The sequence below is a fragment of the Myotis yumanensis genome, unplaced genomic scaffold (assembly GCF_028538775.1).
Source record: "Myotis yumanensis isolate MYYU_CA2020_CCGP unplaced genomic scaffold, mMyoYum1.0.hap1 SCAF_10, whole genome shotgun sequence".
NCBI classification, from domain to species: domain Eukaryota; kingdom Metazoa; phylum Chordata; class Mammalia; order Chiroptera; family Vespertilionidae; genus Myotis; species Myotis yumanensis.
This window is the reverse complement of record NW_027223761.1, coordinates 323,516-347,925: the sequence shown is the minus strand read 5'-3', so window position 1 is coordinate 347,925 and position 24,410 is coordinate 323,516. Positions and strand designations below refer to the sequence as shown.

At 67.0% G+C, this 24,410-nt stretch overlaps 1 protein-coding gene across 2 annotated transcripts; it reads left to right on the top strand.

The window, feature by feature from the left end:
* Positions 1 to 10,619: 10,619 nt before the first annotated feature.
* LOC139018543 (uncharacterized) lies at positions 10,620 to 13,094 on the top strand. 2 transcript variants are annotated; one of them, XM_070427093.1, is made up of 5 exons: positions 10,620 to 11,816; positions 11,907 to 12,026; positions 12,104 to 12,218; positions 12,302 to 12,427; positions 12,505 to 13,094. In XM_070427093.1, the coding sequence occupies exons 1-4, from the start codon at positions 11,378 to 11,380 to the stop codon at positions 12,360 to 12,362; spliced, it is 735 nt and encodes a 244-aa protein (XP_070283194.1). In that variant the 5' UTR covers positions 10,620 to 11,377; the 3' UTR covers positions 12,363 to 12,427; positions 12,505 to 13,094. The 2 variants fall into 2 exon arrangements, with proteins under 2 accessions (XP_070283194.1, XP_070283195.1); XM_070427094.1 differs by having other exon boundaries at positions 11,903 to 12,026.
* Positions 13,095 to 24,410: the final 11,316 nt, after the last annotated feature.

Sequence of the window (24,410 nt, the reverse complement as noted above, 5' to 3'; positions counted from 1 at the left end):
TCCTGCGGCCACAGCCACCCTGCACGGGCCGGAAGCCGTGTCCCCAAGCCTGCTCCTCGCTGGCCCTCGTCCTTCCCTCTGCCCTCTGCCCAGCCCTCTCCTGACCCCACGATGCAGCTTCCTGGTCTTGCAGGGGGGGCTGTGCCTGCCCTTGGCCCGCCCTGTGGGGCTCCTGCGGGGTCCCCTCTCGGCCTCAGGAGCTTGTGGTCTGGGTGGGAGAAAAGACTCAGAGAGGGTCATGCCCAGTGCAGCGCACCCCCAGGACCCGGGGGAGGAGAGAGGGTAGGAGGGAGGCCGCCCAGCCAGGAGGTCACGGTGATGGGGCCTGGGCTTGCCAGGGCAGCTGTGGTGCCCCCCGAATCGCCCAGAGCTCACGTGCTGGGTCTCGGGCAGAGAGGGGCCACAGCGGGGGAAAGACCAGAACAGACGGGCCCTGGCATGGGCCGTGGGAAGGGAAGCAGGACAAGCTCCCCATCTCCCAGACCAACACCAAGGGGCCGGGGAAGAGGGAGGACAAGAGGCAGAAGCGTCCTCGAGACAGCCGTGGCCTCGCGGCCTCCCAGCTCCAACCCCCGACGTGTAGCCTCAGCTTTCAGGAATGTCCTGTCCGTGGCGGGAGCTGCCAAGGAGGATGGACGGGGGCCCAGGAGCGGGGGCCCAGGCAGGTGGCCGGCAGCTCTGACACTTTCCTGGCGGAGGTCTGCGTCCCTGGTGGACACTGCTGTGAGGCCGTGGTGGGCTTGTGCATCTGGGGGTGTGGGAGAGCGTCCAGGCCTCTGGCCCGTCTCTCAAGCTCCCACTCAAGGGCCTGAGTTGGGAAGTCTGAAGTCTTTGTTTTATAAAGGATTCGCTGCCAGAGGATTCTAGAAGGGCCAGGAACCATGGCCGTGGCTGGAGCAGGAAGACCTTATCCCCTCTCAGAACCTGAACCAGGAAGGTTCTCAGTCCCTTGGAAAGATCAGGCTACTTTCTCCCCATTTCTTTAAGCACCAGCCCATTCATATATCCATCTACCCACCCATCCACCCATCCACCCATCCATCCACCCATCCACCCATCCACCCACCCATCCACCCATCCACCCACCCATCCACCCACCCACCCATCCATCCACCATCCATCCACCCATCCATCCATCCATCCACCCATCCATCCATCCATCCACCCACCCATCCATCCATCCACCCATCCACCCACCCATCCACCCATCCATCCACCCATCCACCCACCCATCTACCCATCCACCCATCCATCCACCTACCCATCCATCCATCCATCCACTTATCCATCCATCATCCATCCATCCACCCACCCATCCACCATCCACCCATCCACCCACCCACTCATCCATCCATCCATCCATCCACCCACCCACCCACCCATCCACCCATCCATCCACTTATTCATTCATTCATTCAACAGACATCTCAGCTATGAACCAGACCCGTAGCCAGGGGCTCAAGGACCAACCCTTTCTGGCGGGTAGAGAGAGAGGCAGCTACGGTCGGAGGGTTGGGACCGCCTGGTCCTGGCACTCACGGCTCTCCCTCCTCCCGTGTCTCTGTCACGTACACCCCTGGCCTCCTGGTGCCTGTTCCCATGGGTGTCAGCCCATCTCATCCAGTGGTCCCTTAGGGCCTGGTGGAGAAGGGGAGGAGCCTGCCACACCTGCTCAGGAAGCCGGGAAGCTGCCTGAGGAGGGTTGGACAGTTCTCCGTGCTTTCTTGGTCTGACCGCTCACGGAGATTCAGGGGGCGGTGGTCCCTGGGGGTGGGGGACGGGCTCATGGAAAGGAAGCCTGCCTGGGCCAGCCCCGTGGGGCCAGTGTGCTAGTGGGGTGGATGCTGGAGCCCTGGAGCCCTGCAGCCCAGGCTGCACGACCGGGGATCATCTTGCTGGAGTCCGAGTGAGCCTGGGGGGCTGTCCAGGGAGCCCTGAGGGAAATGGGGGGCAGACCAGCTCCGGGTGCAGGAAGAGGCAGCTCCCAGAACAAGAGAAACATCCTGAAGAAAAGGCTGGAAATCGGGGCTGGGAGAGGCAAAGGGCCCAGGGGTCCCTGGCTGGCAAGCAGGACCTGGTGGCTGGGAGACGCCCCACAAACCGGAAAGGACCCACACTTCGTCCCTAAGGATGTCCGTGTGCTGGGTCCCTACCTCGCTGCCGTGGAGGATTTGACGTGAATATTTGTTACGGGCAGTTAGACCGACAGGAGCCGAGCAAGGACCAGGGCAGGTCAGAAGCTCACCAGGGCGGGAAGCCCGGGTGCCTAGCAACGGACAAAACTGGGAACACCAGGCCGTCGCCTCCAGGGTGACCTTCCTCCCCAGCACATCCCTGGTCATGCGATTGGACCCCCTGACCTTTCCTCCCCGGAGAGAACATCGAGGCCTCAGCTGCATTAGCCCCAGGCCCAGAGAAGCAGCAAAACCAGGCAAGTGACCCCATGGCTGCCCCAGGACCGGCTGCACGGGACAGTGGCCCCTGCCCTGGTGCCGGCCAATCAGTGGAGGCCACGCCCCTGACAGAGTGTCCCTGGAAGCTGGTGAACATTCTATTGAGATCCTCCCCTGAGATTCCCACCTGCAAGAGAGAGACATAAGCTCAACGCAAAGGACCCGGCGAGCTCTCCCCCAGGGGAGCCCGCCCCCCCTTCCCCCTCAGGCACGCATCTCCTAAACTTCAAGGGACCCCACGAGACTTGCTCCCAGGGGAGCAGCGGGCAGCGGCAGCTCGTCCCGGGCTCACCCCTGGGCCTGACTTCCCAGTGAGCCAGAGCAGCCCGGCCTGGGCTCACGGGCGGCTTCTTCTATCCTAAGCCCTTCGTGCTTCCCTGTCCTGAGTGTGTTTCTGCTGCAGCCAGTAAGGCCTTGCTTGCTTTTCTACACGTTGTCTCTTCACTGAACTCTTTCCTTCCAGAAGACAAGGACCGAGGTCTCCTGGTCTCGCCAGCGACATGCTGGGGGACACACCTCAGCCCACGACAGGCAAGCAACACCCCCCAGTGGCTGCCTCCACTAGACCCCCACAGGGAGGGGCAGGTCGGAGCGCATCAGGGAGTCCTGGGGGAAGCATTTCAGCTTTGTTCGCGGGCGCAGTGCCAAGCCCCACCCCGAGCCGGCCACGGGGACCTGGGCCCTGGGTGGTGTGGAAAGTGAGAGCTGCGCACCTGAGAGGTGAAAACAGGTGACACCTGCCCGGAGGAGCCCTCAGGGCCCGGCCTCAGGGCATGGTGGACACTGGCCACCTGCTCCCCCCAGCCCCCTCCTGTCCCAGATTCTGCCCCAGGCGAGGATGGTGACACACCCTCACTGAGGGAGAACCAGCCTTCCAGCCACCAAGGCTGGCGAAGGGTGAGCGTGGGCCAGAGCAAGGCCCCAAGTTCGTCTCCAGTCCCCGGTCTTGGGGTGTTGTTGAAAGTTGGGGTTCCTGAGGGGCCAGGGTGCTGAGAGGGTGCAACGCCTCGCCCCGCGCTCTGGGGTCTGTGCGTGGAGTGATACCTCCCGACTGGCGGGCTGGGTCTGCCCTGGGCAGAGGAGCACAGGGGGTGGCCACCAGCCCCGAAATGCCTCAGGTCCTCTACTTGCTTTGGGCACAGACCCCGGTGCTGGTCACAGCCCCGAAAGTGCCAGATCAGTTGGGTGTGTGGAGACAGCTGTGGCCGCGAGGTGGCAGCTGCAACTCACATGTGGCGGCAAAAGTTGGGGTTCACCGGTCCTGCGACCCAGGTCGGCACAGGCCTGAGACAGTGTCCACGAGGGACATGTGGGAAGCGGGGCACTCCCCCGAGACCCCACTGAGCCCCGGATTCCCATCCCCGCAGCCCCACGGTCAGGGCCATACCTCCGTGGCACTCAGTGCCGTGGCGTGGAACTCGTATCTTCTGTGTTAGGTGACAAAAGAGGACGTGCCACCAAGTCCTGGGATGACCCCCCACCCCGCAACTCTGGGCCTCTGGTTGAACCTGCTCCTGCCTCCACAGGGAAGACTCAGCCTCAGGCGCTAAATGGCCATTAGCATCTCCATGCTCAGGTGTTTGAGATGCTAAAGACCTGGGCGTGCCGCCTCCTCCCCCTGAGGGCCGCGCAGCTGCCTAGGTGGGCTCATCGGAGTCCTAGGTCTTGGAGTGTCGTTAAAAGTTGGGGTTCCTGAGGCGCCAGGGTCCTGAGGGGGTGCAGTCCCTGGCCCCGCGCTTTGGGGTCTGTGCGTGGAGTGGCACCCCCAACTGTTGGGCTGGGTCTGCCCTGGAGCCCACGCGCTGCTGGGAGTGGAATCCCCAGGGCACCCGAGAAGCGTGGCTCCGTGGCCCCAAGGCCAGGGAGATGGTGACACTGGGAATCGCGGGGCCGTGTGCTGGGGTGACGAGGGCAGGACAGTAGCCCGCGTGGCAGGGAGCCCGAGCTCAGCAGGTAGCCGACCGCATCGCCCCGCGGCAGCACCGGGTCTGGGGGCGGCATGGCTGAGCGCAAGGGCATTTCGGGCTCGTCCACCAGGGTCCTGGACGATGCCCACGGGCCCTCTGCACGGCCACACGGCGCCCAGCCAGCGGCGGTTCTGCAGCCGGCGGTGACCGCGAGGTGGCAGTGCCGACTCAGACATCGGCGCCGCGGGCTGCAGAGGTGCGGCCGCGGAACGTGCCGGGTTTGCCGCGCTGTGTCCTCTGGTCGCGCACCCAGTGTCCCACGGCCTCCCACCCAGTGTCCTGGATTCACCCACACAATGTCCCGTCCTCCTGCGTGGTGTCTCGTGTTCAACCACGAACTCTCCGGGTCTGCCCAGGCCAGATATGCTGGGGTTCACAGGGGTCGTCAGGGAGACGGGTGCCCTTCTGAGCCTCCCCAGGCTGTGCCCTGAAGATGGGGAGCAGAGGAAATACTCGGAGCCATGAGGGGTCCCCACGCCTGGACAATGTGGCGCTCGGTCACGAGGGGCGACCCACCCCATAGCGCCTTCGGCGGCACTTGTCCTGGGGGTGCCCCGTCCAGCACAGAAGAATCTCAGGTCCTCTACTGGCTTTGGGCATGGACCCCGGTGCTGGTCACAGCCCTGAATGTGCCGGGTCAGTTGTGTGTGTGGAGACAGCCGTGGCCGCGAGGTGGCAGCCGCGACTCACACGTGGCGGCAAAGTTGGGGTTCACCGGTCCTGCGACCCAGGTCGGCACAGGTCTGAGACAGTGTCCACGAGGGACATGTGGAAAGCGGGGCCTCCCCCGAGACCCCACTGAGCCCCGGATTCCCATCCCCGCAGCCCCACGGCCACGGCCACGCCTCCGTGGTACTCAGTGCTGTGGCGTGGAACTCGCAACTTCTGTGTTAGGTGACAAAGGAGGATGTGATACCAAGTCCTGGGCTGAGTCCTGCTCCCCAATCTGGGCCTCTGGTTGACCCAGCATCTGCCTCCACAGAGAAGACTCAGAGCCTCGGGCGATAAGTGGCTATTAGCATCTCCATGCTCAGGTGTTTGAGATGCTAAAGACCTGGGCCAGCCGCCTCCTCCCCCTGCTGCCTCTCAGGGTCCTGCTGAGAGCCGGGTGCAGCCGCCTAGGTGGGCACATCGGAGTCCAGGGTCTTGGGGTGTCGTTAAAAGTTGGGGTTCCTGAGGCGCCAGAGTGCTGAGGGGGTGCAGTCCCTGGCCCCGCGCTTTGGGGTCTGTGCGTGGAGTGGCACCCCCAACTGTTGGGCTGGGTCTGCCCTGGAGCCCACGCGCTGCTGGGAGTGGAATCCCCAGGGCACCCGAGAAGCGTGGCTCCGTGGCCCCAAGGGCCAGAGAGATGGTGACACTGGGAATCGCGGGGCCGTGTGCTGGGGTGACGAGGGCAGGACAGGAGCCCGCGTGGCAGGGAGCCCGAGCTCAGCAGGTAGCCGACCGCATCGCCCCGCGGCAGCACCGGTCCCGGGGCGGCATGGCTGAGCGCAAGGGCATTTCGGGCTCGTCCGCCTGGGTCCTGGACGATGCCCACGGGCCCTCTGCACGGCCACACGGCGCCCAGCCAGCGGCGGTTCTGCAGCCGGCGGTGACCGCGAGGTGGCAGTGCCGACTCAGACATCGGCGCGGCGGGCTGCCGAGGGTGCGGCCACCGAACGTGCCGGGTTTGCCACGCCGTGTCCCCAGGTCATTACCCAATGTCCCGTGTCCTCCTGTGTGGTGTCCCGTGTCCGACCACGAACTCTCCCGGGTCTGCCCAGGCCAGATATGCTGGGGTTCACAGGGGTCATCAGGGAGACGGGGGCCCGTCTGAGCCTCCCCAGGCTGTTCCCTGAAGATGGGGAGCAGAGGAAATACTCGGGGCCATGAGGGGTCCCCATGCCTGGACGACGTGGCGCTCGGCCACGAAGGGCGACCCGCCCCACGTGGCACTTGGTTCTCGGGGTGCCCCGTCCAGCACAGAAGAATCTCAGGTCCTCTACTGGCTTTGGGCATGGACCCCGGTGCTGGTCACAGCCCTGAATGTGCCGGGTCAGTTGTGTGTATGGAGACAGCCGTGGCCGCGAGGTGGCAGCCGCGACTCACACGTGGTGGCTAAGTTGGGGTTCACCGGTCCTGCGACCCAGGTCGGCACAGGCCTGAGACAGTGTCCACGAGGGACATGTGGGAAGCGGGGCACTCCCCCGAGACCCCACTGAGCCCCGGATTCCCATCCCCGCAGCCCCACGGTCAGGGCCATACCTCCGTGGCACTCAGTGCCGTGGCGTGGAACTCGTATCTTCTGTGTTAGGTGACAAAAGAGGACGTGCCACCAAGTCCTGGGATGACCCCCCACCCCGCAACTCTGGGCCTCTGGTTGAACCTGCTCCTGCCTCCACAGGGAAGACTCAGCCTCAGGCGCTAAATGGTCATTAGCATCTCCATGCTCAGGTGTTTGAGATGCTAAAGACCTGGGCGAGCCGCCACCCCCCCCCCCCCCCCCTGCCTCTGAGGATCCTGCTGAGGGCCGCGCAGCCGCCTAGGTGGGCGCATCAGAGTCCTGGGTCTTGGGGTGTTGTTGAAGGTTGGGGTTCCTGAGGGGCCAGGGTGCTGAGGGGTGCAGTCCCTCGCCCCGTGCTCTGGGGTCTGTGCATGGAGTGGCACTCCCGACTGTTGGGCTGGGTCTGCCCTGGAGCCCACGCGCTGCTGGGAGTGGAATCCCCAGGGCACCCGAGAAGCGTGGCTCTGTGGCCCCAAGGGCCAGGGAGATGGTGACACTGGGAATCGCGGGGCCGTGTGCTGGGGTGACGAGGGCAGGACAGTAGCCCGCGTGCCACGGAGCCCGAGCACAGCAGGTAGCCGACGGCACTGGCCCCGCGGCAGCACCGGGTCCGGGGGCGGCATGGCTGAGCGCAAGGGCATTTCGGGCTCATCCACCAGGGTCCTGGACGATGTCCACGGGCCCTCTGCACGGCCACACGGCGCCCAGCCAGCGGCGGTTCTGCCGCCGGCGGTGACCGCGAGGTGGCAGTGCCGGCTCAGACATCGGCGCCGCGGGCTGCTGAGGGTGCGGCCGCGGAACGTGCGGGTTTGCCGCGCTGTGTCCCGGGTCTCGCACCCAATGTCCCGTGTCCTCCTGCGTGGTGTCTCGTTTTCCACCACAAACTCTCTCAGGTCAGCCCAGGCCATATATCCTGGGGTCCACAGGGGTCATCAGGGAGACGGGGGCCTGTCTGAGCCTCCCCAGGCTGCGCACTGAAGTTGGGGAGCAGAGGAAATACTCGTGGCCATGACGGGTCCCCACACCTGGAGGACGTGGCGCTCGGCCACAAGGGGAGACCCGCCCCACGTGGCACTTGGTCCTGGGGGTGCCCCTTCCAGCACAGAAGAATCTCAGGTCCTCTACTTGCTTTGGGCACAGACCCCGGTGCTGGTCACAGCCCTGAATGTGCCGGATCAGTTGTGTGTGGAGACAGCCGTGGCCGCGAGGTGGCAGCCGCGACTCACACGTGGCGGCAAAAGTTGGGGTTCACTGGCTCCGCGACCCAGGTCGGCACAGGCCTGAGACAGTGTCCACGAGGGACATGCTGGAAGCGAGGCACTCCCCCGAGCCGCACTTAAACCCCGAATCCCCATCCCCGCAGCCCCACGGCCCCGGACACCCCCGTGGCTCTCAGTGCCGTGGCATGGAACTTGCATCTTCCACTCAATGCAGGACAACGTGCCACCAAGTCCTGGGCTGAGTCCCGACCCCCAAACTCTGGGCCTCTGGTTGACCCTGCTCCTGCCTCCGAGGGGAGGACTCAGAGCCTCGGGCGATAAGTGGCTATTAGCATCTCCATGCTCAGGTGTTTGAGATGCTAAAGACCTGGGCGAACCGCCTCCTCCCCCTGCTGCCTCTCAGGGTCCTGCTGAGGGCCGCACAGCCGCCTAGGTGGGCACATCGGAGTCCCAGGTCTTGGGGTGTTGTTGAAGGTTGGGGTTCCTGAGGGGCCAGGGTGCTGAGGGGTGCAGTCCTTCGCCCCGCGCTCGGTGGTCTGGGTGGAGTGGCACCCCCGACTGGCGGGCTGGGTCTGCCCTGGAGCCCACGCGCTGCTGGGAGTGGAATCCCCAGGGCACCCGAGAAGCGTGGCTCCGTGGCCCCAAGGGCCAGGGAGATGGTGACACTGGTAATTGGGGGCCCGTGTATTGGGGTGACGAGGGCAGGATGGAGCCCGCGTGACGGGGAGCCCGAGCTCAGCAGGTAGCCGACCGCACTGGCCCCGCGGCAGCACCGGGTCCCGGGGCGGCATGGCTGAGCGCAAGGGCATTTCGGGCTCATCCGCCTGGGTCCTGGACGATGCCCACGGGCCCTCTGCACGGCCACACGGCGCCCAGCCAGCGGCGGTTCTGCAGCCGGCGGTGACCGCGAGGTGGCAGTGCCGACGCAGACATCGGCGCCGCGGGCTGCCGAGGGTGCGGCCGCGGAACTTGCTGGGTTTGCCGCGCTGTGTCCCCGGATCGCGCACCCCGTGTCCCTCGTCCTCCACCTGGTGGTCCCCCCTGCGTCCACCGTGCAGTGTCCCCGCTCTGCCCACAGCTGACTGGGTTCGCCCGTGTAGCCTCCCGGGTCTCCCCGTCTCGTGTATCCTGCAGTGCCCCCGGTCCCCTCACACTTGATGCGGTGGTGGCCGATGAGAGTCACCAAGGAGACGGGGTGCCTGTCTGAGCCACCCCCGGACACCCCATCTGAGTCAGGGCCGGCTGAGGTGACGCTGGGGGAAAGGCAATACTTAGGCGATCGTCACTCCCCGAGCGATCCCCGGCCCGGACGCCGCGAACCTCGGTCTCCGAGGGAGACCCTTCCCACGGACCGCTCGCGGCGCGGGGTCCTGGGGGTGCCCTGCTGAGCACAGGATTTGGGGGTCCTCCCCCTGGGTGTGGGCGCCCACCCCCGAGCGGATCGCCACTCTGCTTGGTACGGACCCGTGGCAGATGTGGGGGCAGCCGTGGCCGCGAGGTGGCAGCACCGACCGAGGCTCCGGGTTGGGGTCCTCCTACGGGCAACTGTGGGGATCGGCCTCGTCCTCATGTCAAGGTCCAGCCATGGCTAAGTCTGGGGTTTTCTACAGTCAATGTGGGGTTCACCCGTGACCAAGGGTGGGGTCAGGTTTGGCGGGCGGCACTCCCACTCCTTTGCGAGGTCCCCAGGGGTTCCTCGAGTCCTGCTGAGTTTCTGGTCTCCGGCCCGGCGGGACCCTCTCCGTGGCGCCCACGCCTAGACGTGGCGGGCACGCCGTGTGAACTCAGGAGTCCAATCCCCTCCACGCGCCACGGGCGCTCCGTGCTCGGGACAGCCCGGCGGCCGGGCGGCGGGACTCAGAGCTCGGGTCTTTGTTCTGTTCCTCAACCGTCCGCCGCAGGCGGGAGGGTGTGGGGCGGTGGGGACAGAGCCGTGAGCTGCGGGGGCCGTCCCGGTGTGCCCCTGGGAGCCGTGGGGCCCCGCGGGCGTGCGCGTCCACAGGACGGAGTATGGGGGGACCCGTGTGCCCCGCAACGGGAGCCTGCCCCGCGGAAGCGCCACTGTAGCTGAAACCACGGTCAGGGAGCTGGCGCGTGAGCGGGCGACGGGCTGTCCGCCTGGCCCCGCGGAGCCCCTGGTGCCCACCCGAGCCCACCCACACTCCCCACCGCCTGCTCCCCGTGGATCCCAGAGCCTGGGGGCGAGCATGTGGTCTTAACACGGAGGCGGCCGAGCGGCTCCGAGTGCCACCCATGTCCGCGGTTCCGCCGGGAACCCTATGCACAAGCGTGGTGCCCACCCAGGGCCGGGCGGTGGGAGCGGGCCGCGCTGTCAGCCCCGCGGGAACCCCTGTCTCAACCGGAGGGGGGTGTTTGGGGACAATGCCAAGCTGTGTCGGGGCTGCCAGGGGAGGGTGCGGGGAGCTGTCTTTGGAGAATTTCGATGGGGTGAGGTACGTGCGCTGGACCGTCCCAGTTGGAGGTGGGCCTGGCGGTGGCCCCAAGAACGGTCTCCGCTTTGATTGGCTGGCAGCGCTGGGGCGGGAATTCTGGGCGGGGCCAGCCCTGTTAGAAAAAGCCCGGGCTAGAGTGCGGGACAGGGCGCGGGTGGGGGTGGGGGTAGGATGGGGGAGCCCGGGGGAAACGGGGGAAACTGGGGAAGCGGGGGAGCCGAGGGGTAACCAGGGAAGCGGGGGAGCCGGGGCAACCAGGGGAAGATGGGGAACTGGGGTGGGAAGATTGCGTGGGCCAAGGATCACCTTGGAACTCTGGAGTCTGGCAGGAGCGGCCACGGATCGGAGGGGCTGGCGGGCCCGGACGCGCCGCAGGAGTGTGGCGTGGGGTGTGAAGGGCTCAGCTAGGGGTGCGGAGGAGAGAAGGGGGAGCCAGGCATTCATCCCGGTCAATTTTGGTTTCAGGACGTGGCGGCTGGTGGACACGGGGGAGCTGGAGAGGGTTCGCCGGGCCTGGGCCGAGGAGTAGCCGGCAGCCACAGCAGCTGAGGACAGCGGTCTGCCGGGCAGGTGAGTCCCCTTCCCCTCACGGCCTCGCCTCCCCGGCCTTCTGCAACGAGGAGGTTCCGGGGAGCGAGGACCCGTGAGGAGAAGTGGCCGCCCGCCCGGCAGAGCGGCAAGAGGAAGGCAGACGGTAGCACAGGTGACATCGTCTCGGGGGGAGCCGAGACCGCGCAGGCTGGGGGGCCAGGGGCCCGCCCAGGTGCAGAGCGTGTTTCCAGAGGGCAGAGTGAGAGGAGGGGGCTGCCGGCGAGGGAGAGGACAGAGGGCCCGCAGGAGCCCACCACCTGCACGGACATTCCAGGCCCGGTCACTCAGGACAGGATGAGCAGGGGGCTCACTCAGCAGGGTCCCCAGCCGCTACCACACCCACTGTAACTCACTCAGGAGCAGGCACAGGAGCGGCTCCGGCCGGCGGGCGTCATGGCCGCGCCGGAGCCTCGAGGGCAGGAGAGCGAGAATGAGGGCGCAGTGCAGAGGGGCGTCACCAGAGGGAAAGGCGGCACAGGTGTGGACTCCAGAGATTTCCGCAGCAAGGAGGCTGCGGGGCCCCGCCGTGGGCGCTGTTTCCACGTGGCACTGCGACCCGGGGGTGGCACGGGGAGGCCACGGCGAGTTTGCAACACCGTGCATCTCCGTGCGGCCCCTGGGACGGCGTGATAGACAGTTCAGCATCCAGGGGAGTCAAGGACACAGGCAGGACCAGACTAGGAGAGGCGGGCAGGGCGGCGTGTGTGCGAGGGGGGGAGGGAGATCAGGGCGCAGCAGGGGCGCGGCGCAGAGGCCTGGCAGCGAACGAGCGAGCGAGGCGGGCGCTGGCTCTGGAGCCCATGGCCAAGGCGGGCTGCGGGCGGTGACGGAGCAGGGATCGGTGCCTCCGCGTTCGGATCGGAGACCAGGTGAGTGTCCGGTCCGCCCGCCCTTCAGCCTGACCCCCGCCGCAGCCTCTGCCCAGCCACTAACCAGCGCCCTCTGCCTCTCCCAGCCAGGTCTCAGCGGGGGTGACAACGTGCCTGCCAGCCACGGAGTCCGGGCGCCAGGAGGTGCTGAGAGCGACATGACATGGTCCGGTGTGACGGCGAGAGGGAGCGCAGCCCCCGGCCTTCCTGGTCAGTGCAGGTGCAGGGCGTGGCTCCCAGACCCTCAGCGGTGTCACCTCATGCCTGACCTGTCTTTTCTCTTGTAGAACATCGCTGGCTGGCGCCCTGGGAGCGCAGCGCCCAGCTGGTCTCTGTCCTTTGCTTTCCGGAGGAGCCCACACAACTCTGGCCTCGGGACCTCAGAACCCTCACGATGACAAGGTGAGCACCCCTGCTCCCCACCCCCCGCCCGGCAGGTGGCACGGGGCCAGGGCTGGCACTCACCCCCCCCCCCTCCCCTGCAGAAATGGTGCTACCCAGCTCACGCCTGGGCCTCGGACCCCGGACTTCTTCAAGTCCTTCTAGCTCTGACTCAAGAATATGCTGCACTCGGAACCACTAACCACCCGTCTCAGGAATCGGCTGCGAAGGTGAGCGTGGGTGCCCGGTCCGGAGGCATAGCCCTCCCAGCCTGGCCCCACCCTCAGCCCTGTCTCTCTGTCGACAGGTAGAGCAAAGGACTGAGATCGGCGACACCAGCACCACCGGACGCGAGCAGCTCCCGTGGCAGCACCTGCCCCCACGGCGATACCATCTTGGCCGCGCTCCAGCGAGGGCTGGAGACCACCCCAGCCGCCGCCCGGCACCAGCACCCTCCTCTCCTCCTTCTTTTCAGACTTTCCTGTTTTCTTTCCCTCCTTTCCATCTTTCTCTGTCCCTGGCTCAGAAGGCTCAGCGTCCGGGACTCTGCGTCCCCCCATCCCCCTGATTCAATTTGCACTATAAGTCGTTTGCACTGGTTTGGGGTCCTGGACCCACCGAGTCTCTGAGCGTGTGCGTGAGTGTGTGCGTGAGCGCGTGCGTGAGCCACTGCCGAGTGTGCCGGCCTCCTCGGGCCGGTGCCGCCCCAGCCCCCCGCCCTCCGTCACTGGGGGTGCTGGGTGCGGCAGAGTGCGTGGGGCCCTGCCCCCCCCTCGCCCAGTCTGGACGCTCCGCCCACCAGGAGCACCTAGCACTGCATTGTGCACCATCCTGCCTGTGTCCCTCCTCACCAGGCTTCACCAGAAGCCTGGCATCATCAATAAATCCGTTCCAGCACTTGGTCTTTGCGTGTCCTCCTGCGCCGTGGCAGTGGGCGGGGGCACATGAACGGGGCACATGGGCGGGGGCACATGAGGGAACATGAGTGAACATGAGGAAACAGGAGGGGTGGGGGGCCACACAGTGGTGTGGGCAGCAGCAGATCCTATGAAGTGGGTGGGACTTGGGACCAGGGGTCCCTGCAGGGAGGGGTGAGGCTAGGGGTGATGAAGAGAAGGGAGTTCTGTCATGAGAGGGTGGGGCCCCCCAAGTCTCTTGAAGCTTGATTCTGCCATACAAGTGCCTCCTGGGCGACACCCGAGGCCTCCCCCCCGCCCCCCCGCCCCCCGCCCCCCATCCTGAAGGCCTGGGCTGGGGCCTTGTTTGTACTCATCTTAGGGCAGTGGGCTTGATGGGGAGGGGGCTGGGGGGCTTTGAACTCAAAGGGACACAGAGATGTCCCTCCCGCTCACACTGCGGTGGGGGAGCTGGGGGCTACGGGGAGGGGGGGGGGCACAAAACAGACATGAGGTTCTGCTCAGCGGCCTGAGGCTCCGAAGTGGGGGAGCTACTCAATAGCCAGGTGACAGCCAGCCAAGCAGAAAGGGGGGCAGGGGATAGGAAGGGGGAGGGAGGCGGCGGGCGGGCAGGCAGGCAGGCGGAGGTGGAGGGAGGCCCACAGAGGGAGAGGGAGCAGGCAGAGGGGGAGGGAGCAGGCCGAGGGGGTGGTGAGTGAAGAGTCGAGGGAGGGGGAGGAGGGGAGGATGGGGGACAGGATGGGGGAGGCGAGGGAACCAGGAGGTAGGAAGCGGAGGGTCTTGCACTGAGGCCCTGACTGGGGCCTCCCGGCTGGGCGGGCGGGCGCTCTGCTCCGAGCCCCGGGCCTCCCAGCTGGGGCCCCTGGCGGGGCAGCGCTGGAACATGAGGAAGCAGCTGTTGGAAATGAGCCTGGGGTCCTGGGCCCCTCCCGGTGCTCAGAGCCAGGAAATGCCTTTGCTCCAGATAAAGGCAGAGAGGAAAGCCCGGGAGCCCCTTCCCCCCAGGCCCGCGGCCCGGCCCCTCCAGCCCAGGATGCAGGGGCCTGAGAAACCCACCTCTTCCCTCCCCAGGCCACCCAGGCCCTGGCCCGGACGGGGGCCACGGCCCTCCTGCTTCCAAGGACAGGCCGGCCAGCCGGGCGGTGGTCACCACAGTGCACACGGGTGCAAGGGCGATTCGGGGAGGCCTGGCGCTGATGCCCTGGGCCCCCCACGTCCTCCCCAGGCCGCCAGCCCCCACACACCTGAGCGGGCTTTGTGGGGCCTGAGGACCCCATCCCCTCGATGTCAGAGTTCGGGTGGCACATGGCCTTCACGACAAAGCTGGGCTGCCTGGCGGTGGGGGCAGCGTGGGCACCTGGAGGGTGGCCCCCATGGGTAGGGACGGAGCCAGGGGAGACATGAACACAGGGGATCAGGGCCCTAGGAAGGGGCCAGCCCTCGGGGGTCCTGGAGTCAGCAGGGCGGCTCCTGTGGGAGCTGGGACCCTGTCCTGGTCACGGGACACACACGCCACGTCACGGTTACCCTCTGGGCTTCCACCTGGGCCCGGAGGCCTCTGGGAAAGATGCATTGGGTGAATATGGGAGGGAGGGGGTGCTGAGGCCCCCAGTGTCCCCCCATCTTCCCCCTTTGGATGCACAAGCCAGGCCTACCCTGGGCGGCCGCGCTGGCTTCTGCTCTTAGGGCTGTTCAGGCAGAGGGACCTGGAGGGAGACGGAGTGCCTGCAGGAACCCTGGGTGGGTGGTTGGGGGGGGGGGGGGGGGATAGGGGAGAAGCCACAGGCCAAGGCCTCGCTCTGCAAGCAGGTTGAGCCCTGCCCCTGGCCAGGGACTGGGAACAGGCCGCCCTCCCCCCAGCAGCCCAGCCTCCACGGAGCTGGGGGCTGCAGGCTGGAATGTGTTTACCTTTGGCCCAACCCGATTTCCTGCTTTTGAGCAAAGGGGCTTAGAGAGGCTGTTAGACAGGCCCCCGGCCCCCCACCACCCGGCACTTTCAAAGCGCCCTGCGCTGAGTGAAGTGTCACGAGCAAACAGGGGCTTGAATTTCACTCCCCAACCCGCTGGCGGTGGGGGCAGGGGCCGGGGCCGGGGCGGCAGGCGGGAGTCTGGGAGGCCCTGGGAACATGGGTGAGGGGGCAGTGCCCGGGCGCCATGCTCTCCCCCCTGGGCCCCCAGCACAAAGCCCAGGTGCACACTGGACCCCCCCAGGCTGAGCTCCAGGCCGCCCGGTTTCCAAACACAGGACCAGTGTCTGTGTGTCCCTGTGTCTGTGTGTTCACATGTGCCTCCATGTATGTCCACATGTGTGTCTGTGCAGGTCATGTGTGTCCCTGTGTGTTCGTGTGTATGTCCGTGTGGCCCTGTGTAGTCACACGTGTGCCCCGTGTTTCACTGTGTGTCCATGTGTGTGTCCGTGTGTCCCCGTGGCCTGTGCACAGCCCTAACGCCCTGGTGCCCTGGGGGGAGGGTATACACAGCCGTGTGGCTGTGGCCATGTGTGGGGGTCTCTGTTCGGGTCTCTAACCTGAGGTCCCGTCGCGTGGAAGGAAGGCACGGACGTGGGTCCTGTCTGCTTGGGGAGCGAGTGGTCTGTGGGGCCCAGTGTCCCCGGGAGGGTGGACATCAGCCTGGCCGTGTGGGCCTGGTGCTTGTGTGGGTTCACATCTGGGCCTGGATTGAATGGCCCCGGGGCCCACTTTCAGGCAGGGGAGGGGGAGCGGGGGGCAGGCGGATTGGGACCCTGCTGCACCCCTGCACGGGGACAGCAAACGCCTAACAATGCGAAGGAAATGGAATCCTGTCCACAGGCCTGACCGAGGCCTGGTCTGGCTGCAGTCACTGGAGAGTCACAGCGCCCAGGGCCCGGCCCACCCTGCTCCCCTCCCCTAGAGCTGCAGGGCGCCTGAGCCCCAAGGGAGGCCAGGGGGCCTGGGCCTCAGCCGCGGGTTCGAGCCCCAACCAGACTCAGGCCAGTCTCCTCCATCTCTCGCCTCCCCTTGCTTGCAGGGTCCACGAGTGGGTTTTACCTGACAAGCCCCAGAGAGCCAAAGGTCCCCAAAGGGGAAATCGAAGGTTCTAGAAGGAGTGTGGCCAGCCCTGGCCTCCTCTCGGGCCTCGCTGACCACGCTGGCCGAGGCCCAGGCCGCCCCGTCCCTCCTTCCTGCCTCCTCTCCTGCCTTCCCCTCTCCTCCTGCTCTGGACCTCTCCCCACTGCACCTGGTGCCATGCCTGGCCCTCTTCCAGGTGGGGGGACCGGGCCCCTTCCTGGAAGCCCACCTGCGAACGGCTTGCTGGGAAGGGGCGCTTGGCGGCCCACCCCACCCGGTGCCGTTTCCTGGAAGCGGCCCCTGTGGCTATTCTGTTCCTTGTCAGCACCGTGCTGTCTGCACACACACTGAGCCCTTGTCCTCTGGGGCCCAGGCGCCATCACCGGACACCTGGCCGGACACAGGCAGGGAGCCGGGTCTGCAGGGAGCAGCCAGGGCCTGGGGCCGGACCAGTAAACAAGCGTGGGCGCCAGGCGCAGGGGCCCTCGCCCCCGCTTCTGCCCAACACCTCCGCCTGCTCCCCATGCCGGCCCCTCATGCCTTCCTCCCACAGGGCAGGGGGCACCGTGCAGACCGCAGGGTCCTGGGGGTGCAGGCCGCGGGCTCCCACGCTCTGCAGGAACACGTGCCTGGAGGTTGGGCCCGGTGGGAGCCGGGGCTGGAGCCAGACGGGGCGGGGGCGGGGGGTAGACTAGGAGAAGCGGGACCAGCGCTCCCCCTGCACGGGCCCCCAGCGTTTGGGAGGGTGGGGGTGAGGAGCCGCAGCAGCTTGGAGCCTGTGGGTCTGGTATGCAGCCCCGAGGGCGGGAGGAGGGAGGGAGGATGGCGGGAAGACCGTTCCCTGGGTTGGGGCCTGGACAAGGAGCAGAGGAAGAGGGGGGTCAGCGGTGGGATGCCTGGAACTGAGACCCGACTCGGGGTGTACAGCTGCCTGGCAGGGCTGCCGAGCAGGACGGGGGCACATATAGGGGAACCAGGACCCGGCGGGGGAGAACGGACGTGCGGGCCTTGGGGGGCCATGTTGCAGGGGTGCCACAGCAGATGGAGGCATGGGGCGAAGGGGTGCAGGGGGACAGGGCTTGGGGGCCACCAGCTGAGGGTGCGGCTGGGCCAGAGGCCTCCTCCCCTCCTGCCCCCCTGCTCTCACGCGCAGACAGTGGGGTGGGTGAGCCTGCAGGACATGGGGCCGGGGAAGAGGGGCCCTGGGGTTTATTCAGGTGGCTTTCCGATCATGCCCTGTGTGTGCAGGGCCCACAGCGCAGGAGAGGCACACAGAGCCCCCGGCGGCGCCCCATTGGCTGGTGGTGATATCACCCCTGTGTCAACACCCCAGCAGTCGACAGCTTCCCGGCCAGGGTTTATGGAGCGGGACCGACCGCCGGCCTCCGCCCCACACCCCACACACTGGCCCACTGTTCTGGGGTCTGGGGGTGGAGGCCACACCATGGCGCCTTGGTGCTGCCTGTTCCGCAGCCCCCAGTCCCAGCACCCCCACCAGGAAGTGGGGTCCGCAGGCCTGGCCTCCACCGCCTCCGCTCTCGGGAAGAGGCCTGGAGGGCCTGGGGCACAGGCTGGGGCTTTGTGGGGCCAAGTGGCCTCTGGGGGGGGTCTCAGGCCAAGAGGGTGGAGGGGGCTCCAGTGGGCCCCTCCACATAGGGGTCAGCCCTCTGCCGGCCTCGGGAAAGCCAGAAGGGCCCCCGCTTTCCGGCCCCTACACTCTGGTCGACATCCGGGGCTGCAGGTCACTGGCCAGGCCTCCCTGCCTCCAGGACAGCGGGGGGAGGTCCAGGGGGGCCAGGACAGGATGTGGTGGAGACCCTCGCTTTCCAGTGATGGGGCCTGGGAGGGGGGCCCCTCCTCAGAGGGCACCGGCTCTGCCAGGCTATGGAGACCCCGGGGAGGCCGGCAGCGGGGGGCTTGGTGGTGGGAGCCGGCAGGGTATGCTCCCCACTGGCCTCCAGGGCTTCCCGGGGCCACTCCCAACACGCCCCCGCCCCGACCCCACCCCAGCTGAGCAAGACCGCACTGGCCCCGGGGTCTGCTGGGAAGAGTACCACCCTGAGGGTAGCCCCTTTCCGAGAGGGTCCTGGGCCCAGGTGGGATCCATCAGGTACAGAGGAAGCCTGGGCAGGAGGACCGAGCGTGCGGGGGGGGGCGGGGGGGGGTGCCCCTCCAGGAACCCATCTCCTAGAGCCGCGGTTCTCAACCTGTGGGTTGCGACCCCTTGGGGGTCGAACGACCCTTTCACAGGGGTCGCCTAAGACCATCGGAAAACACATATATAATTACATATTGTTTTGTGATTAATCATGATGCTTTAATTATGTTCATTTTGTAACAATGAAATTGGGGGCCACCACAACATGAGGAGCTGTATTAAAGGTTCCCGGCCCACTGTCCTAGGGGCTCGGAACCCCTCAGGATGCCCGAGACACCGCGTGTCCCTGTGGGCTGGTGCGGGCAGGCCGAGGGAGGTCTGTGGCTGTGGCTGTGGATGGGGTGCTGGGGGGAAGCAGGGGCTTCTACTGCCCTGCCCTTCGCCCATTTTCCAAGGTGAGCTCCGTGCTCCTCAACCTCTGTCACTAAGAAGGGGGTGGGGGCGGAGGGGACAGAGCCCCCCAGGCCCTCAGGAGGGTCCCTGCGGGCTGTCCCCACCCCAGGCTGAGCTCCCTTTCCTGCCTGCGGCCCCCGCCTTTCTGCGGGGCCCCCTTCCGCAGGGCCCTTTCAGGGCTAAGTCCATGCGCAGGCCTCGGGCCCTCACCCCCACCGTCCCTGCATCTCATTCTAGCCCCTGGGTGGCCCCCGCTGGTCAGAGCTGCCCGCCCCAGCCCCCCTCCCCTCGCCCCCGGCCCCCTTTCAAGGGTGAAGGACCTCACCCTGGGACACGGGGCAGAGGGCATGTGTGCCAAGAGGGGCCCCCAGGGGACACGTGGCTGTTTGCAGTTCGGGAGGCGGCTGAGATAAAGCGGCTGTTTTCCCAGTGGGAACGGAGCCAGGGGGGCCAGGGGCCCGGGTCACGGCTGGGCCGCTGCTCAGGCTCCCCTCCCGCTGCTCCTCTCCACGGGGCCCGGGGCCGTCGCACAATGAGGCCCTCGCCGCGGGCGGTGGCGGGAGGAGGTTACCCCCCAGCCCCCTGTGATACAGTTGCCCATCCGCTTCCAGGACCCCCCCCCCCCCCCGAGGTGGCCGAGAGGGTCCCAGGCTATCGGCCTCCCACTTGTGAGACCCTGTCACACAGCAATAGCCTAATTAAGGCCGAACTTCATGGTCCCTGAGATCTGGGTGGGCACGGCCCCTGCCCACAGGCCTGCCCGCCTGAGACCCTGACCCAGACAGCGGGCGGGTCCGGGACAAGAGGATTAAGGGCTGACACGCCATCATGTCACAGTCAAGGCTGTGGGAGAAGCGAGCAGGGGACGGGGGGGGGGGGGGGGGGAGGATGGGGGGGTGGGTCTGAGGAAGTGGAACCTGAGATGGAATTTCAGACGCCTGGCGGGGGCTCTGCGGGCCTGGGAGCTCAGAGTAGCAAAGAGGCCCGAGCTGGGAACGGACCCCACCCTGCCCCCCAGGCCCCGTGGGTAGCACAAGGGGTGCTGAGAAGCCACCCAGACCCCCCATTCCCAGCTGGGTGTCGGGCCCAGGCAAGCAGGCAGGACGCCTTGCTCAGCCCTGTCCGGAGAGCCTGGGGCCGGGGAGGGTGAAGCTGGCTGGGGAGGCGGAGGCTGTGGCTGCCCAGCACAGGGGAGCCCGTGCGTCGGGGCGGCCCCAGCATCTCCGCTCCCTGCCATCCATCACAGAGCTGTCACCCAGGAATGCGCTCCAGACCTGCACTCCCTCTGGCTGAGGCCCCTGCCGCTCCCCTCGTGCACCCCTCCGTTCCCGTGATCCCATCCCCGCTGCCCCTGGTCCTAGGGGGACGCATGGTGTGCACCCAAGTCGGCTCTGGGAGCCCCAGGGGTGCTCACGGGGTGCCTCAGAAACGGGGCGCCCCCTAGATGCGGTCGGCCAGCTGTCCTGGGTGAGGAGGAGGCAGGCCACCCGCCTGGTCAGCGGCAAATGGCTGATCACTTTCCAGGCAGCGCGTCCCGTCCCGAGAGAGGGCCTGGGCCCGTTCTGTTCTGTTGTTTGTGCTGTGAATCCTCACCGAGGACATTTCTCCACTGACCTTTTTTCTTTCTTTCTTTTTAATATTTTTATTGACGGCTGAGAGGAAGGGAGAGAGAGACAGAAACATCAAAGATGAGAGAGAATCACTGATCAGGGGCCCTCTGCACGCCCCCCACCTGGGACTGAGCCCGCGAGCCGGGCTTGTGCCCTTGACCGGAGTCGGCCCTTCCATCTGCTGGCTGACGCTCTATCCACTGAGCCAAACCGGCTAGGGCCCCATCCATCTTTTTCCGGGGAGAGTGGAAGAGAGAGGAAAAGACAGAGAGAAACGTTGATGTGAGAGAAGCACATTGATTGGTTGCCTCGTGCACGCACCCCGACCAGGGCCCAGCGGGCAGGAGCCTGGAACCGAGGTACATGCCTTTGACGGGAATTGAACCCGGGACCCTTTGGTCCGCAGGCCGATGCTCTATCCATTGAGCCACACCGGCCAGGGCTGGGGTCCCCTCTTAAGAAGACCTGTGGGTTCTGCCCCCCGAGGCCAGCCCAAGCACGGGGAGCTGGGCAGCTGCGGGAGGCCCAGGTGGTCCCGAAGGTGCCCCCCCCCCCCCCGCCTCCGGGACTCTTGGCAAACGAAGCCTGCGGACGAGGAAGGCTGTGGGGGAGCTGGCAGGACGGTCTTAGGGGTCGAGTCGGGAAGAGGGGCTTTGCTGGAAGGGCTGCCTCCCTCCCGACGGCTCTCCTCCCTCAGCCTGGCTCCTGCTGGGTGGAGGTTGCCTGCCGGCCAACACTGCCCGTCTGTGCATCTGCTGTGTCCTTTTCCTCAGTTCCTCGGGGGTCCACCCCTCTGTCCATCACACATACAAGTGCCCCCTGTTGTTGTACTTTGACCCTGGAGCTGACCGCTGTCCGGAGGGAGGGGCACACAGCCAGGTCTGGGCGTCCGACCTCCATGATAGAAGCCCACAGCCAGTCCCGCAGGAGTGGCCACTGGCCTGGCCCTGGCCCTGGGTCCCTCTTGCCCCAGCCCCTGTCCACTCTGGGGTGGCCTCAGGGAGCTCCCTAGGAGAAGGCCGGGAGGCCCCACATGTGGGGTACCCTGGCCTCCAGCCGCCAAGAAGTGGGTGCACTCTGACCTTGGGGTCCCCTGCACCAGAACCGTGTTTCCTTTGTGACGAGGGTGGGACTCGGGGAGACGCACCGTAACCGGCGTTCGAGTGAGAACCACAGGCCGCTGGGCCCTGTGAGCTCGTGGCTCCGGCAGCACCTGGTGTTAGCAGTGACGCCCGGTCTGCAGACGAGGTAACCCAGCACTGAGAGGCGGAGGCGTCCCTGACTCCCGCAGCCCCGGGAACATCCCGGACGGTGGGCCAGGTGGCCGTTCAGCCCACACGTCCTCACCACCCTCGGCTTCGTGTTTGCTTGGTGGGCAGTGACGGGGCCCCCCAGGGAGAACAGCCCAGGGGGGACGCTCATCAGCGAGATTGCCCCAGACACAGGAAGAACTTTCTGGAAGGTCAAAGGCTTGCAAAGGAGGCGGGTGCCTGTAATCCCACCTCCACCGCCCACTCCCCGGCCAGGCAGGATGGAGGGGTGCAGCCGCGTGGGCTCTGGGAACACCCACCCCGGGCAAAGTCCAGGGTACTGACCTGGCGCTCCAGCCAGGCCGCTGGGCCCCGGGGGGCGGAGGCTGCGGCTCCCTGAGTGGGGTGAGGGTAAGGCGCCGGCTGGGCCAGCAGGAGGCCCCTCGATGGTTGGGGCCGCGAACTGTGCTCCGCCTGAGGGTGGTCTCCGGGCGGGCCTCCTGCTGCCGGAGCCTCGCTGTGTGGAGACAGTGGTCGGCCCCCCAGCCCTCAGGGCATTCCAGGAACGCACTGCACGCCCGCCCCCCTCACAATTGCCCCCCAAATGTCTGCAGGGTCGCTCTGGGCAGGGCGGCGCTTGGCACCCAGACTCCCAGCCTCTGTGCACAGGCCGGGCTGGGTGGGGGCAGAATGTCAGCCCGGCCTGGAGTTCCGGGGGCTCCGAGGTGGGCACAGCACGGGGTGCCCCACGGCCACGCAGCACTGGGCCCCGGAGGCCCCAGGAGGATGTGCCCAGTAGCTCCGAGGGGGATGTGCCCCAAAGCCAGCCCTCCCTTCCTCCCACCCGCCCCACCATGCCCGGGGAGAGAAGGGGTGAGTGGTGGGCTGGGGCACTGGGAGAGCTTCTGGCCCTCAGGCTGCCTTCAGGATTCCGGGGTGCATGGGGCCTGTGGGCAGGGGCAGCCGGCCGGTGCGAGAGAGCTTCCCCCGATGTGGCCCTCAGAGGCTCCGGGCTCAGGCGACCACTGGGATCTGTTCTGAGAGGAGGAAGGGCCTGCGGAGGTGGGAGCACCTGGGCCTTCAGTCCCAAGGCCGTGGGCTTGAGGCTTGGGAGCAAAGCAAAGAGCGGGTGGAAGGGGAGGGGGCCTGTGTGGGAGACTGGCCGGGAGGGAGGGCGGGGATCCCCCTCGCCACCCCGTGCTGTGCTGGAGCCGGGAGACCCCGGTGGCCTGGCCTGGAGCAGTCACCCAGGGAGGGAAGGCGGCCGCTCAGGCTCACGCTGCGTCCCCAGCTCTGGGTGGCGTGGGGTGTCCAGCCTCAGGAGCCTCTGGCCAGGGCGCGGGAGTCCCCTCAGCGTCCAGGCAGCTCTGGCCGGGGGACCCTGCGCTGGCCCCCTCGCTCTCTGGGGATCCAGGGCCGCCAGAGAAGCGCCAGCAAAAGTGTTTATTTTCAAGTGACATTTTTAAGAAAAACAGCTTCCCCCAAATGCTTGACCTTGCGTCTGGAATGCAGGGAGGCAAACAGCTGTCCGCTCCCCGGACCCTGCACAGCCCTGATTGGGGGTCGGAGCTGGCGGGGCCTCCTGGGGGACACGGGCTGTACGTGGTCAGAGCGTGGAACCCGGCTCTGGGCTCTGTTCCCAGTCGCGCTGTGTCCCCAGCAGGATGCTGACACCCCCTCCCCGGCCCCTGCAGGGACGGCTTATCTTGGCTGGGGCCCCCTCACCGGGGCCTGGAGTTCTGGACATTGGCTCCCAGCAGCACGCGCCACACTCCGGGGCAGCCCCGAGCTTCTGCTCCTGCTGGGCTCCCAGCTTGTCCCCCTCGGCCTACAGCCGGCCCCAACCCTCTCGTCCTCCGTGGAGCCCCCTCCTCCAGGAAGTCCTCCAGGGAGCTCAGCAGGGTCTGCTCTTGGTGGGCAGCGGGCAGCCCCCGTGCCTATCCCACCCACAGCCAGGGTTCCGTGCCTCTTGCCCACGGGCCCTCAGGCAGAGGCGGGGTCAGCGGATCCCCTTGGAGAGGATCATGGGGGCAGCTGGCTCGGTGACCCCTGCCCTGTGCCAGCCAGTGACTCTGCAGGACAGACCGCAGCCCGGAGGCCGGTCAGCCAGACACTTCAGCTCGGTGGGGTGCCCACTGTCAGAGGGGGGGAGCCCACCCAACTCCCGCCCCCGGCAATGGCCTTCACGTCCCGCAGAGGCCAGGCCGGGGTCCCTGACAGCCCCCAGCCCCCGGCTTCCTGTTTGCAGCTCACAAAGCACTAAAGACCGCGGTCCGACATCAAAGGCCCAGGAAGCGCCTTGTGCTGCATTAAGTGTAAATGGCCACAGGCATGAGGCTTGCATTTCCACAGGACCCGCCCCTGCTCAGGAGGCCGGGCGAGGCTGGCGGTGGGGAGGCAGCCTGAGAGGGCACCCCCCAACTGCCCCCCTTCCCCCCCAACTGTCCCCCCTCCTTGCCCCGAGGAACAGCACGGACAAGCCCCTCAAGGGGAACCTGCTTGGAGCCCAAAGAGAGTGGGCTAAGGGCCAGGATCGGGGTGAGGGCCGCCCGCGTCCTGGGCCCCTCCGCCTCCCGGTGGGCAGCCCTCCATATTTGCCAGGCCAGTGCTCTCGGGGCCGGGGTGGCCTTGAGCAGTGACCAGCCTGAGAGGCACCAGCCTCCGGGGTGTGCCCAGCCTTCACGCCTGCCGCATGTCAGACTGACAGGAGCCGGGGCTTCCGTCCCCCTGGGCTCTCGGCCCCTCGAGAGTCCTACTGGGTGGGAGACAGGTAGGGGCGGAGGGGCGAAGGGAGCCCCAGCCTCGCCGGCCCCACCTTCTCCCTCGTCTAAGTGG